At 42.1% G+C, this 14107-nt stretch overlaps 1 protein-coding gene and 1 long non-coding RNA gene across 2 annotated transcripts in view; one reads left to right on the top strand and one right to left on the bottom strand.

The window, feature by feature from the left end:
- The first annotated feature begins 201 nt into the window (after nt 1-201).
- The window catches only part of LOC138965355 (uncharacterized), a 34791-nt gene continuing 20885 nt past the window's right edge, over nt 202-14107 (top strand). Inside the window, exon 1 of the long non-coding RNA XR_011455423.1 lies at nt 202-522. This is a non-coding gene — a long non-coding RNA (uncharacterized lncRNA). The remainder of the gene's footprint in view (nt 523-14107) is intronic.
- The window catches only part of LOC138965354 (protein pigeon-like), a 73388-nt gene continuing 66236 nt past the window's right edge, over nt 6956-14107 (bottom strand). The window contains exons 23-32 of the mRNA XM_070337493.1: nt 14010-14105; nt 13017-13105; nt 12314-12408; nt 11987-12035; nt 11507-11577; nt 9307-9374; nt 8917-9007; nt 8709-8771; nt 8455-8568; nt 6956-8052 (exon numbers count right to left, since the gene is read on the bottom strand). Coding sequence (XP_070193594.1) covers nt 7931-8052; nt 8455-8568; nt 8709-8771; nt 8917-9007; nt 9307-9374; nt 11507-11577; nt 11987-12035; nt 12314-12408; nt 13017-13105; nt 14010-14105 — 858 coding nt within the window. The 3' untranslated portion in view covers nt 6956-7930. The remainder of the gene's footprint in view (nt 8053-8454; nt 8569-8708; nt 8772-8916; nt 9008-9306; nt 9375-11506; nt 11578-11986; nt 12036-12313; nt 12409-13016; nt 13106-14009; nt 14106-14107) is intronic.

The following is a 14107-nucleotide window of genomic DNA, read 5'->3' as shown; positions in this document are numbered from 1 at the left end:
CCCCGCTCTTCTTGTCGATTTCACTGCCTTTGCCATGAGCGGTGGACTGACGATGCTACGAGTATACGGTCTTGCTGCGTTGCATTGCGTTCAGTTTCATTCTGTGAGTTCGACAGCTACTTGACTAAATGTTGTATTTTCGCCTTACGCGACTTGTTTTGTATTCGGTTGTACTGTTTGTTTAAGTGATTTATGACAGGTGTTCAAGTTTGTTGTTCAGAGTTGCGTGAAACGTCCCTTACTTTCGTGTTTTGTGTGTGGTTTTTTTTGTTGTCTCAGCCGCTTTGTGAGTTCAGCCTTGATCAAGCAGTCTCGTGAAGTTGTTTGTTTGTTTAGTGTTTCATGGAGAACGTGTTTTTGCGTGTGCTTTGCAGTTTCTTATTTTTATATGGTGAGCTATTATTCAGTTTTGTGAGTTCGGAGGTGTTGATGTTAGTCAGTTTTGGGTGTTGAGATTTGTCGTCCTATGTCCTTCCACTGAGAGGGTTGTGTTGTGATGGTGTTGTGTTAACCTGGAATACGGTAGGGGAAAGTTATTTTTTTTGTGTATAAGAAATCTTGCATTAACTGATGATGTTGTGTATGCTTACTTTTCCTTCCCTTTTTCTCTTGTGTATGAGAAATATCGTATTAATTGATGTTGTGTATGCTCACGTTTTCTTCCATTTTTCTTTCTTTCTCTCCATTCTGTTTGTCTGTCTGACTTTGTCCGACTTTTTTTATTGGTTTGTCTGTCTCTCTCTCTCCGTCTGTCGGTCTGTTCGTTTCTCTCTCTCTTTCTCTCTCTCTCTCTCTTTCTCTCTCTCTCTCTCTCTTTCTTTCTCTCTCTCTCTTTCTCTCTTCCTTCCTTTGTTTCCTTGTTTACTTCTACTTCTCTCCGCTCTTTCTCGCCTTTCTCATTCTCTGTGTCTCTTTCATGTTTCTCTCTCTTCTTTTCTCTTTTCATTCGCTCTATACCCTTTTTACATTTAGTCAAAACTTTAACATAGAGGGGGGAATCGAGACGAGGGTCGTGGTGTATGTGTGCGTGTGTGTGTGTCTGTCTGTCTGTGTGTGTGTACGGAGCGATTCAGACTAAACTACTGGGCCGATCTTTATGAAATTTGACATGAGAATTTCTGGGAATGATATCCCCGGACGTTTGTTTTCATTTTTTTCAATAAATACCTTTGATGACGTCATATCCGGCTTTTTGTAAAATTGAGGCGGCACTGTCACACCCTCATTTTTCAAATAAATTGATTGAAATTTTGGCAAAGCAATCTTCGACGAAGCCCGGGGTTTGGTATTGCATTTCAGCTTGGTGGCTTAAAAACTAATGAGTGAGTTTGGTCATTAACAAGAAGAGCAAACGCTCGATCGAGTCACTTTCGCAGTTCTGAATATTATATGAGGCATCAGATGGACAGGAAGAAATTGCTATTCACAACACAATGCATACCTGAAGAATTCAAGACATACCTGTGACCTTGAAAAAGGTCAAAGGTCACCAAAGCAGACGTCAAAGTGTAGAGGTCACTGGGAGTCACGTTCACATAAAATTTGAGCCCGGTCACTTTTATAGTTTCCGAGAAAAGCCCAACGTTAAGTTGTGTGTTGCCGAACAGAAAAGGCTAGTTATCTCCCTTGTTTTTCTGATAACGTTCGTAAAAGGCTACAGATGTAAATACTTTGATGTAAAGAATAATCCTACAAAGTTTCAATCACATCCGTTGAACTTTGTCAAAGATATAAAATGTCTAATTTTTCCTTTGACGCTGACCTGTGACCTTGAAAAAGGTCAAAGGTCAACGAAACCATCGTTAAAGTGTAGAGGTCATTGGAGGTCACGACTAAACAAAATATGAGCCCGATCGCTTTGATAGTTTCCGAGAAAAGTCCAACGTTAAGGTGGTGTCTACGGACGGCCGGCCGGCCGGCCGGACAGACTAACACTGACCGATTACATAGAGTCACTTTTTCTCAAGTGACTCAAAAATCGGAAACTTGTAATTAAAATTATTTTTTTTATCAAACGATCCAAAAACAATTTCATCTTATTCTTCGTCATTTTCTGATTCCAAAAACATATACATATGTTATATTTGGATTAAAAACAAGCTCTGAAAATTAGAAATATAAAAATTATGATCAAAATTAAATTTCCGAAATCGTTTTAAAAACTATTTCATCTTATTCCTTGTCGGTTCCTGATTCCAAAAACATATACATATATGTTTGGATTAAAAACACGCTCAGAAAGTTAAAACGAAGAGAGGTACAGAAAAGCGTGCTATCCTTCTCAGCGCAACTACTACCCCGCTCTTCTTGTCAATTTCACTGCCTTTGCCACGAGCGGTGGACTGACGATGCTACGAGTATACGGTCTTGCTGAAAAATTGCAGTGCGTTCAGTTTCATTCTGTGAGTTCGACAGCTTGACTAAATGTTGTATTTTCGCCTTACGCGACTTGTTTGTTTTGCCCACAGTTTTCACCACTCTCTCTACCGTCACCAAAACTAGTTAAAAGGAACTAGACCAACAATGAGTCTGTGTGTCTGTGAGAGTGTGAACGTTACCAGCATACACCAAACAACGAGGTTTCCATACAACACAAGCGGATCAGAAGCAGTATACAGAATACAAAGAGGAAGGAAAAAGACAGGAACATGATATTCTCACCATTACAGTACAACACACAAGCAGCTCTTTCTACAACAAAAGTCAACTAGTAATCATGAAAAATAATTCCCATTTAGATGTAAATATGTAACCACACTTAGTATGTTATATTTTGGTGTGGTCCCAATTGCTCCTGATGTTCTTTACGTGCAAAACCATTTTCTCGGAATAAAATCTTGTTTAAACCAACCAGTAATCATGACTTCAAAATGGGTAGTCATGTTACACAGTAATTCTGCAATTATTATCAAGCCGGCCGGTGTCATCGTGACGGTGCACGCGGAGGTTGAAAGATACCTCATTATTTTAGACCCTCTCCCATAGCCCCATTTCACAGATATGAAATTGAATTACAGTCAATCGACAGGATAGCGTTACCGGAACTGAATGCGGACTTGTAGTGTTATTTGTTCTGAATCAGTGCATTTAAAGTATTTGAAGCAGGAACTAGATCAACTATAAAGGACCACAACAAGCACAGAGCAAGGGATCTATGGGATTTTTTTTTTCTTGTCTTTATTGTCCCATCGCTGGGAAATTCGGGTCGCTTATCCTCCCACTGGAGTGGAAAGCTAGCAACAACAGAGTCGCGCTACCCCAAAGCACCCAAAGTCAATGAATGTATTAGATTTTTTTTTCATTTCTGTATTGTCCCATCACATTCTACAACTTGGACACATACCACAACTTCAACACATTACCACGTCTTGGACACATACCACATCTTGGACACATACCACATCTTGGACACATACCACAACTTGGACACATACCACAACTTGGACGCAGACCACAACTTGGACGCAGACCACATCTTAGACGCACACCACAACTTGGACACATTACCACATCTTGGACACATACAACAACTTGGATACATACCGCAACTTGGACACATTCCACAACTTGTACACATACCACATCTTGGACACATACCACAACTTGGACACATTACCACATCTTGGACACATACCACAACTTGGACACATTCCACATCTTGGACACATTACCACATCTTGGACACATACCACATCTTGGACACATACCACAACTTGGACACATACCACAACTTGGACATATACCACTACTTGGACAGTCATACCACAACTTGGACACATACCACAACTTGGACAGTCATACCACATCTTGGACACAAACCACAACTTGGACACATACCACAACTTGGACACATACCACATCTTGGACACATCAATCAATCAATGAGTCTTATATCGCGCATATTCCGTGGGTTCTAGACGCTCTGCAGTGATGCCGTGTGAGATGAAATTGTATACGGCCAGTAGATTGCAGCCATTTCGGCGCATATTTACCTTTCACGGCCTATTATTCCAAGTCACACGGGTATAGGTAGACAATTATTAACTGTGCCTAAGCAATTTTGCCAGGAAAGACCCTTTTGTCAATCGTGGGATCTTTAACGTGCACACCCAATGTAGTGTACACGGGGTGGGAGTTCGGTCACCGAAGAGAGTCTGCACATAAAGTTGACTCTGTGAAATAAATTTCCGCCGAACCTGGGATCAAACTCACGCTGACAGCGGCCAACTGAATACAAATCCAGCGCGCTACCAACTGAGCTATATCCCCGCCCCAACTTGGACACATACCACATCTTGGACACATACCAGAACTTGGACACATACCACAACTTGGACACATTGCCACAACTTGGACACATACCACAACTTGGACACATAACACATCTTGGACACATACAACTTGGACACATACCACATCTTGGACACATTACCACATCTTGGACACATACCACAACTTGGACACATACCACATCTTGGACACATACCACATCTTGGACACATTACCACATCTTGGACACATTCCACATCTTGGACACATTCCACAACTTGAATACATTCCACAACTTGGACCACAAGCGCGACTCTTGTTGCTACTAGCTTTTCCCTGGGAGGAAGCGATCCGAATTCGCCAGCGATATAGGACAATAAAGAAATGAAACAAGTCGCGTAAGGCGAAAATACAACATTTAGTCAAGCTCAGTCGAACTCACAGAATGAAACTGAACGCACTGCATTTTTTCCGCAAGACCGTATACTCCTAGCATCATCTGTCCACCGCTTGTTCTGAGCGTGTTTTTAATCCAAACATATATCTTTATGATTTTGGAATAAGGAACCGACAGGGAATAAGATGAAATTGTTTTTAAATCGATTTCGGAAATCTAATTTTAATCGTAATTTTTATATTTTTTAATTTTCAAAGCTTGTTTTTAATCTGAATATAACATGTTCATATGTTTTTGGAATCAGCAAATGCTGACAAATAAGATAAAATTGCTTTTGGATCGTTTTATAAAAATATAATTTTAATTACAATTTTCAGATTTTTAATGACCAAAATCATCAATTAAGTTTTAAGCCTCCAAGCTGAAATGCAATACCAAAGTCCGGCCTTCGTCGAAGATTGCTTGGCCAAAATGTCAATCAATGTTATTAAAAAATGAGGGTGTAACAGTGCCGCCTCAACTTTTACAAAAAGCCGGATATGACGTCATCAAAGACATTTATCAAAAAAATTAAGAAAACGTCTGGGGATATCATGCCCAGGAACTCATGTAAAATTTCATAAAGATCGGTCCAGTAGTTTACTCTGAATCGCTCTACACACACACAACCACAGACACAGACACCACGACCCTCTTTTCGATTCCCCCTCTATGTTAAAACATTTAGTCAAAACTTGACTAAATGTAAAAAGAAAGAAAAACAAATCTAATGGATCCCTTGACTTTGGGGTAGCGCGACTCTGTTGCTGCTAGCTTTCCACTGGGAGGAAGCGATCCGAATTTCCCAGCAAGGCTGAATAGAGAAATGAAATTTTTTTTTTTAACATTTTTACAAATCGCGGTTTTAGGTTTGACGTAATTTGTAAAATATTTTTTACACTTTTAATTTTACAAATCACGGGTTAACAGCTCAGTTGGAGGTTTAATTGGTGTCAGTGTGTAGACATACAGGTTGGGGGAGTGGCTTAGGAGCCGGCGAGCAAATAGCTGTACCGTATCAGCGTCTGTTGCTTGAGATCGTTCTTACTGCGGCGTCCGAGTTGAGACGGAAGTGTCCCATCTATCTGGGTTGATAATCGGGGATTAATGTAGAGTTGTATCCTCTTAGTCAGGTTTGAGGCACAAAGTTTACGAGGAAAAACCATTCTCTCTCAAGGGTGGAAGTCAAATGTCTGCCAGACTCAGCAAATAGATTAGGCAGCCCATGATCACTGTTGAGATTGTAGTTGAAGTTCTATCGGATTTGTTGTTGGTTATGTTGTTGAAGACGTATATGTTCTCGAATTTGAGTTGATGTTGTTGTTGTCGTCGTCGTAGATGAAATCAAGGTTGTTACGTGTCAAATCAATCGTGTTCCACCTACTGTTTATCAGTGTAAAGCTGTTGTTGGTGGTGTTGTTGACATTGTAGTTGTTCTTGGTTTTTGAGTTGTTGTCAGTGTTGTTGTCGTCGTTGTAGTTGTTGTAGTTGTTGCCCAATGTTGTACTGTGTTGTTGTTGTTGTTGTTATTGTTGATACAGTTTCGCTGGTTTCTCAACAATGCTGTTGTGGTTGTAGTTGTTGTTGTTGTTATTGTTGATGTAGTTTCGCTGGTTTCTCAACAATGGTGTTGTGGTTGTAGTTGTTATTGTTGATGTAGTTTCGCTGGTTGTTGTTGTTGTTGTTGTTTCTTTGTTTTTGGGTCCAGCCGATTCATTTTCACAGCCCATTCCTGCTTGAGCCTTGAGTCGGATGGAAACAAATGAAAACTCAAGCCCGAGTCCTTTTTTTGCAACTCCGAACATACGGCAGCAGCACACTCTCTCGGCATGATGTCGGGAGTATGCGCGCATCCACGGCTGTAGCAAAGACGCAGACCGAGCGTCGCTACTTTCGCTTCCGATGCCTGCATGTGATGTCACAGCCAACGGCTTGCCGCCGCTGGGATTTTGAAGTCTCGTGTAGCCGACGAATTTGGCCGCTTTTTGAGCATGCATTTTGTGTAAAATTAGACTGATGCAACACAAAACCTGTGATTTACTGTTCGGTTTTAGCATCTTTAGATGCTTACCTATATCATTAAATCAACCCCAACTGCTTTAGCTGACCTTAAAAAGAGCCTGTTATGGTCCTTTAACTAGGACTAAAAAGGGACACAGCTAGAGTTCGCAACACAAACACTCACACGTACACTTTCTTCCTTTGCCTCTCACACACGCAGTGACTGAAGACAAACGCACAAGATAAAACTACTCATTTAAGTTAAGTTTTATTCCGCATATCAGTATAACAAGAATTATTACAACATTTCGACATACATAGTTCTCACCACATTTCTGTCAATTGCCAAAACAACCTGAAGTCAACGTTGCAGTTATCAGAGTTGCAGTTATCAGTGCGTATAGATTTGTGTCTGGAAGAGATCTCTCTCTCTCTCACATGCACTCGCACTCACACTCTCTCTCTCTCTTTCACTCTCTCACACTCTCTCTCTCTCTCTCTCACTCATATATATATATACTAGATGAATACCCGCTTCGCCGGGTACGGCTGCGCCGCGAAAAAGTTGAGCCGAATACCCGGCTGTGCCGGGGACCCGGCTTTGCCGGGTGTACGCCGGCTTTGCCGGCGCACCGCACAAAGGGAGATAAACGCGCAAAACACTGGAGAAGAGTAGTGACCTTCTAAAAATAGTATAACGGGAATATGGATTGAGCGTTGTCGACAGTGACCTTCTAAAAATAGAAACGGGAATATGGATTGACGCCACACGAAGGGAGGTAAACGCTGAAAACACTGGAGAAGATAAGGAAGAGTTACTGGAAATGGATCCAGAGAAAAACCAAAATCGGTTCAGCGCTGCGCGCTGAGAGCACGTGTTGAAATATCTCATCGATGAGGTTGTGTCCGGGATGTAGCTGAATATGGTCTCCAAATTTGAAAAAGATCGATCGAGAACTTTGGCTTGGCATCGCAGACACACACACACACAGACACAAGTCGTATATATATATATATAGATAACATTCATCTGTGCAACTGTTTTCACAAGTGAACATATGCATCGAGCATAACAAGCATAACAAGCATAACAAGCATAACAAAAACTGTGCATTTGCATTTAAGACAGTCTATAATAAGAGCAACTTCTTCAATAACCCCCCTCCCTCATCAAATCACACCCAAAAACACTATCCACATGCATTCTGTCAATGTCTGCACCAATCAGAAGTTCATATTGGAGAGATCACAGCGAGCGTAGTTTCTGGTCTGGAAGAGAGCGGCCTCTTCAATAACTCCTGTGTCGTACATTAGGGATGTCGACCCCGGCTTCTGTCTCTGAACCTCTGCAAAACCAAGAGCAAGAAAAGTCATTGTTTGGCACATTAGGAGAAAATACATTGACATTGACTCACTGAGTTTTCCCTGTGGCTGTGCTGAAGTCCATCTAATAGTACTGTCAAAAAGTAACACTCTTAGAAAGTTTGTTTGAAATGACACAGGAATTAATGCCTTAATTGAGGTGCAAAAGTTGTCGCAATGATTTTGTTGCTAACAGCCTAAGACTGCTCATTCCTAAGACTCTCCCGATTACTCAGGTGAGTCAAAAAAAGAAAAATAATTCTTTAGACATATTGACGTCATTGACAAGAAACATGTTATGATTCATACACATTTAAAAAAAACTTAAACGAAACTTAAAAAAGGTCAACACCAGCAAACAAAGAAAGTCAAAAAATTAGACTGACCCATGGCAGTATCCTCAAGATGTTGGATGAAGATGGACAAAGGTTTGAAGGCCGATTCAGCTGAGCCGTTGCTGCGAGAATCACCACTCCCGTAGCTTCTGCTTCTGTTGCGATCTGAAACACAAGGTCATAAGTTTGATACATGCATACAGTCATAGGGCATGTCAACTTCTATACTGAAACAGCTGCAAAGCAGCAGCACCAAAAGGCAGCCCACACACACACACGCACACACTCAAACTCATCAATCATACCTTGAGCCCTGTCATCAGTGTCTCCAGATTCTCCCTCAGATTTACCCCGCCACCTTGCCAGACCTGAACACAAAATATCACAAGACATTCCACAACCACAAAATGCTCAATCACCTCAAACAGCAAAAACTAAAGTTGGCTTTTGGGTTGGAATACAGCGGAACCCCCTTTTAAATTCACAAACACAATCATGTTCCTGTGTGCTTACCTTCCTGAAGCACCTGTGCCACCTGTTGCTTTGCAGTGAAGTGTGTCGTCACAGGATGATGCCAGCGACGGAAACAATCCTCTGCGAATGGCTGCAATACAGTCATGTGACACACATATCATAAGTCGGGTCAGAAACATACTTTTTATCTTTTGGCTTTCAAATACATAGGAAAAGTCCACAGCATAACAATCAACTGACCCAACTGTTCTGGACTTATAAACTGGGGATAAATTTGTTTCATCAATCCCCTGGGACAGAGGTCTATCCAGTTTTCAAATGGATGCATTGCCATAAAGATATAAACTCACAGCAGAATCGAATTTGTGTGCCTGTCTGCCAACCTCCATTCATATCAACAACAATAAACACAACAGAAAGCATTCCTACCTTTGATAACCGGGAGATAATGTGAAACTTTGTCTCCGAGTTCTCTTCATCAGTATCGTCGTCTAGATCTGTAGCAAATTCACACACACACATTAAAAAACACAATATTACATGAGGAAATTGTTTGAAATGAAACACAATTTGTATCTAGACAACCAATTATCTTGATTTATCATCACTCATTCATCAATGCTATGTAGTTGCCATGATATTTTGTTAAGAAAATAAGAAATTGATTGCCAAATTGATTTCATTTTCTGTTTTAAGACCTCCAAAAATCTGAAAGAAAAAAAAAACTGGCCTTAAAGAAAGGGGTCTTAAAAAAGAGATAAATGTACAGACATTATAAACAGAAAAATTTATATTTCAACCAAGGTCCTAAAGGAGGACTCCACTGTACACACAAAAGACACAATGAAGAGTCCACAATGAACAGATGTACCCAGAAAAATTACAACAGTACCACAGATTTATGAACAGCTCTACCACAAAACTGTTGAGAAGCAGACTAGTATAGTAGTAGTCAGATCAGGGCCTAGCACTGGAAAAAGTGAGTTCAGCTTACAAAGGCGGGGGTCTGGGGGCCGCAGGAGGCCCCCAGTGGGGTTCAGGGGGGTTGAAGATTTTTTGGAGATTTTTTACCTAAAATGACCCCCCCCCCCCCCCCAAAGAAGATTGAGCAACTAAATTATGCCTTCACCAACAAGCAAAACAGACAGAAAACTCAAGAAAACTGACAATCCTGTGTTATTTGGCCTAAAACTGCCATTCCCACTTCCAGGAATACCTGGATTCTTTGTCACTGAATGGCTGACCACGTTCAACAATGTCGCTTCGAGACATTATTTCAAGTCTAGAGCCACAAAACACCGGCACAAAGCATGCTCGCGCGATGCCAGAGGAAGTACGTGCTCAAGCAAACTGTCAAACCGATTGAGAATTGAACCGAACGGCGCACAAAACGAAAGCTGGGACTGTTTGGGTTTACCGTTTGGAAATAACAGGTTTTTGCATTTCGGCGTACACCAAATCGAGTTCCTCGTATTGGAGATGTTATTTCGGCGTAAAGTACGCCGAACGGCTTACAATGTTAGGCCCTGACAGTAGTAGGGGCCCTCAGTTGGTAGAGCACTGGACTTGGGATCACAATGTTAGGCCCTGACAGTAGTAGGGGCCCTCAGTTGGTAGAGCACTGGACTTGGGATTACAATGTTAGGCCCTGACAGTAGTAGGGGCCCTCAGTGGGTAGAGCACTGGACTTGTGATCCTAGGGTCCCGGGTAGCTCAGTGGGTAGAGCACTGGACTTGTGATCCGAGGGTCCCGGGTAGCTCAGTTGGTAGAGCACTGGACTTGTGATCCGAGGGTCCCGGGTAGCTCAGTTGGTAGAGCACTGGACTTGTGATCCTAGGGTCCCGGGTAGCTCAGTTGGTAGAGCACTGGACTTGTGATCCTAGGGTCCTGGGTAGCTCAGTTGGTAGAGCACTGGACTTGTGATCCGAGGGTCCCGGGTAGCTCAGTGGGTAGAGCACTGGACTTGTGATCCGAGGGTCCCGGGTAGCTCAGTTGGTAGAGCACTGGACTTGTGATCCTAGGGTCCCGGGTAGCTCAGTTGGTAGAGCACTGGACTTGTGATCCGAGGGTCCCGGGTAGCTCAGTTGGTAGAGCACTGGACTTGTGATCCGAGGGTCCCGGGTAGCTCAGTTGGTAGAGCACTGGACTTGTGATCCGAGGGTCCCGGGTAGCTCAGTTGGTAGAGCACTGGACTTGTGATAAGGGGCCCGGTAGCTCAGTGGGTAGAGCACTGGACTTGTGATCATAGGGTCCCGGGTAGCTCAGTGGGTAGAGCACTGGACTTGGGATCCGAGGGTCCCGGGTAGCTCAGTGGGTAGAGCACTGGACTTGGGATTCGCAAGTCACGGGTTCAAATTCGGGCCGGGACGGACACGGGTCAACTTTATGTGCAGGATCAGAGACGGTATCCATGTTCCACCCTCGTGTCACCACTGTGGCACTTAAAAGACCTCAGTCATTCTAGCATAAGTGCAGGTGGCTGATTACACCTAAACATACATACACCTGGGTAGCGCGACTCGGTTGCTGCTAGCTATCCACTGGGAGGAAGCGACCCGAAATTCCCAGCGATGGGACAATTAAGTAATGAAAAAGAAAAATGAAAAACAAAATCCTGTAAGGCTGTACCGTCCAAGAGCTGCAGGATGAAGTCAGGAGTCAGCTGCAGGATTCCTCGGTCCACATACTGCAGGAACAAACTGCACACACACCAACACAACTCAAAACATTGGCTTATTTAATCCCGCTTTTCTTACTTTTAGTAAGAATAAATCCAGATATTCTAACTGTACAAAAGAGGCCTCTGACTTTTGAGGACTTTCTGTACAGAAGCCAATTTTTCGTAATAACCAGCAACAATTTGACTTCATCCTCTCTCACTTTTATTGATGTAAAGTAACATTCCCTATTTTGATGTTGATCTTGACAAATCTAAATCACATACACATTAAGCTTATAGCCTTCTGAAATTCTTGTCAGCAACCTTACAATAAGGCCAGAAATGTTCTATTCCACTTCTTTGTTTGCATGTAAAACTTAAGGTTCCATGAAGCTTCTTTTGTGTGTGTTTCATGTGGCAGCTTACATCAAGCAAGAATTTTTCCTTACCTGGAGGTGAGGCATTTGAAACCAAGTGCTGTGAAGTAACTGGAGAAACCTGCAGTCAATAAAAATGAATCAGAACTGATGACAGTAATAAATGCATTTCATTTATTTACTGAATATTTAGTCAGATTGAAACTTTAATTTCAACTTTAACAACTTAATGTGCAACTTTCATCATAATCATAAACCATCCACCACCACCACCATCAGCATCACCATCAGCATCACCATCATACTACTACTACTCATTATCATCATTGCTGTCGCCCCTTACATCGTCATCTCATTATCGCTGTCGTGAGAATGATACCCATCAATACAAGTGCTCACCTGAAGGTCTGGGAAAGGCGTGTTCCTGCGTGACGAGGAACACTCGCTCATAGATCTGGAACAGCTGGTACTCCCTGTCTGTACCCACCTCATCCCTACAACAACACACACACAGACACATGGAGAGAATAGAAAAGCATGCATGCGCACACACACAAACACGCACACATGCACACACACACACACACACACACACACACACACAAAAACATACATGCGCACACACACACACACACACAGAAAAACATGCATGCTCACATATGCATACATACATACATGAATGCACTAACACACACATACACATATACACATATACACACAAACATACACACACACACACACAGAGAAAAACATGCATGCGCACATTTGCATGCATGTATACATACATACATAAATACATGAATAAACACACACACACACACACACACACACAATTTAATTTTCCACAGCCAGCGCTCTTTGACCTTAAGGTCAAGATCACAACAATATATGTTGGTTTAGGGTAACTAACCCGACTGACCCTATTTTTTCCCGCTGACCCCAAAGCTTTTTTTTCATTTCTCAAAAAAACAACCTCTGGCACATTTCGCGAACCATACCGAGACTAAAAATAAAATGTTTAAACAAGCTGACCTACCGACCCTTTTTTGTGTGGTCATGTTACCCTAAACCAACATATATTTTTGTTTGGCCTAATACTCACAGTTTTGGCAGAAGTTGTTCATATGCTGTGGTTTCTTCGTCGGTGTGAATACTCCACAGCAAATGACACAGCTGTTGACACTGCTGCATCTGAAACACATTGGATGGTTTCTGTGAATTCTGAAATGCTGAGAGTCTAAGGGGATATTTTTTCTGTGATATCATTATAACATTGATGGTAACACTATGTTGCTTGGAACAGCAGGAAAAGGGCAAACCTTTGGCAAGAACCGGAAAACTTGCGAGTGCCAAAGTTGGATAGAGCTTTAAAACAAAAGACATTTCAGAATGACTATTTCTACATATCTCTTTAAAGATGCAAAGATCTGTTAAAAGAAATGACTCCGCTGGCAAGAGACACTTCTTTCTTAAAGGGGTTCAACTGTGTGTGCAAGTGACACTTCTTTCTTAAAGGGGTTCAACTGTGTGTGCAAGTGTAAGGGTGATGAACACAACGCCATTTGTCGTAGAGCATCTCGGCGAAAAAAGAAGTTGGATGATGCTACATCCGTTTTGCTTGTGCCGAAAACCTATACAAATGTGACTTTTTATGCAAATGGATCGAAATTTTATTTATCAAATGAGAGCGCTGAAAGCCCCAAAAATGGTGTACTAGACTTTGGCTGGTGATCCTGACATTTTACTAGCCAGAGAGCAAACTTTACTAGCCAAACCAACAATTTGTTTCAGCAACGTTACTCGCATTTGGCGAGTAGATGAACATTTCTACTTGCCAGTTACATGTTTCTACTCGCCATGGTGAGTAAAATACTCGCCACTTTCAGGCCTGAATGACTTTGCCCCAATACGTTAAACCGTCAAGGTGAGCTGCTGAAAAAGTCATAACTAAATTTAAGCAAAGACTTAAGTTGTATTCACAAGCGTGTAACTTGATTTTAACAAAAACACAGGGTGGGTTGTGTAAAAGTGCATGGGGCTGATCACCATGAGGGGAAGGGTGAGTGGGGGGAGGGTGAGAATGTATGAGGAGTACCTGGCAGGTAATGTACTCTTTAGCGATGTTCTGGGCCTTGATCCGCGACTCCTTTTTCAGGTGTTGCATCAGGTGGCTCACCAGGAGTTGCTCCGTCT

Source organism: Littorina saxatilis, linkage group LG4 (assembly GCF_037325665.1).
Source record: "Littorina saxatilis isolate snail1 linkage group LG4, US_GU_Lsax_2.0, whole genome shotgun sequence".
NCBI classification, from domain to species: domain Eukaryota; kingdom Metazoa; phylum Mollusca; class Gastropoda; order Littorinimorpha; family Littorinidae; genus Littorina; species Littorina saxatilis.
This window is presented reverse-complemented; position numbering and strand designations above follow the sequence as displayed.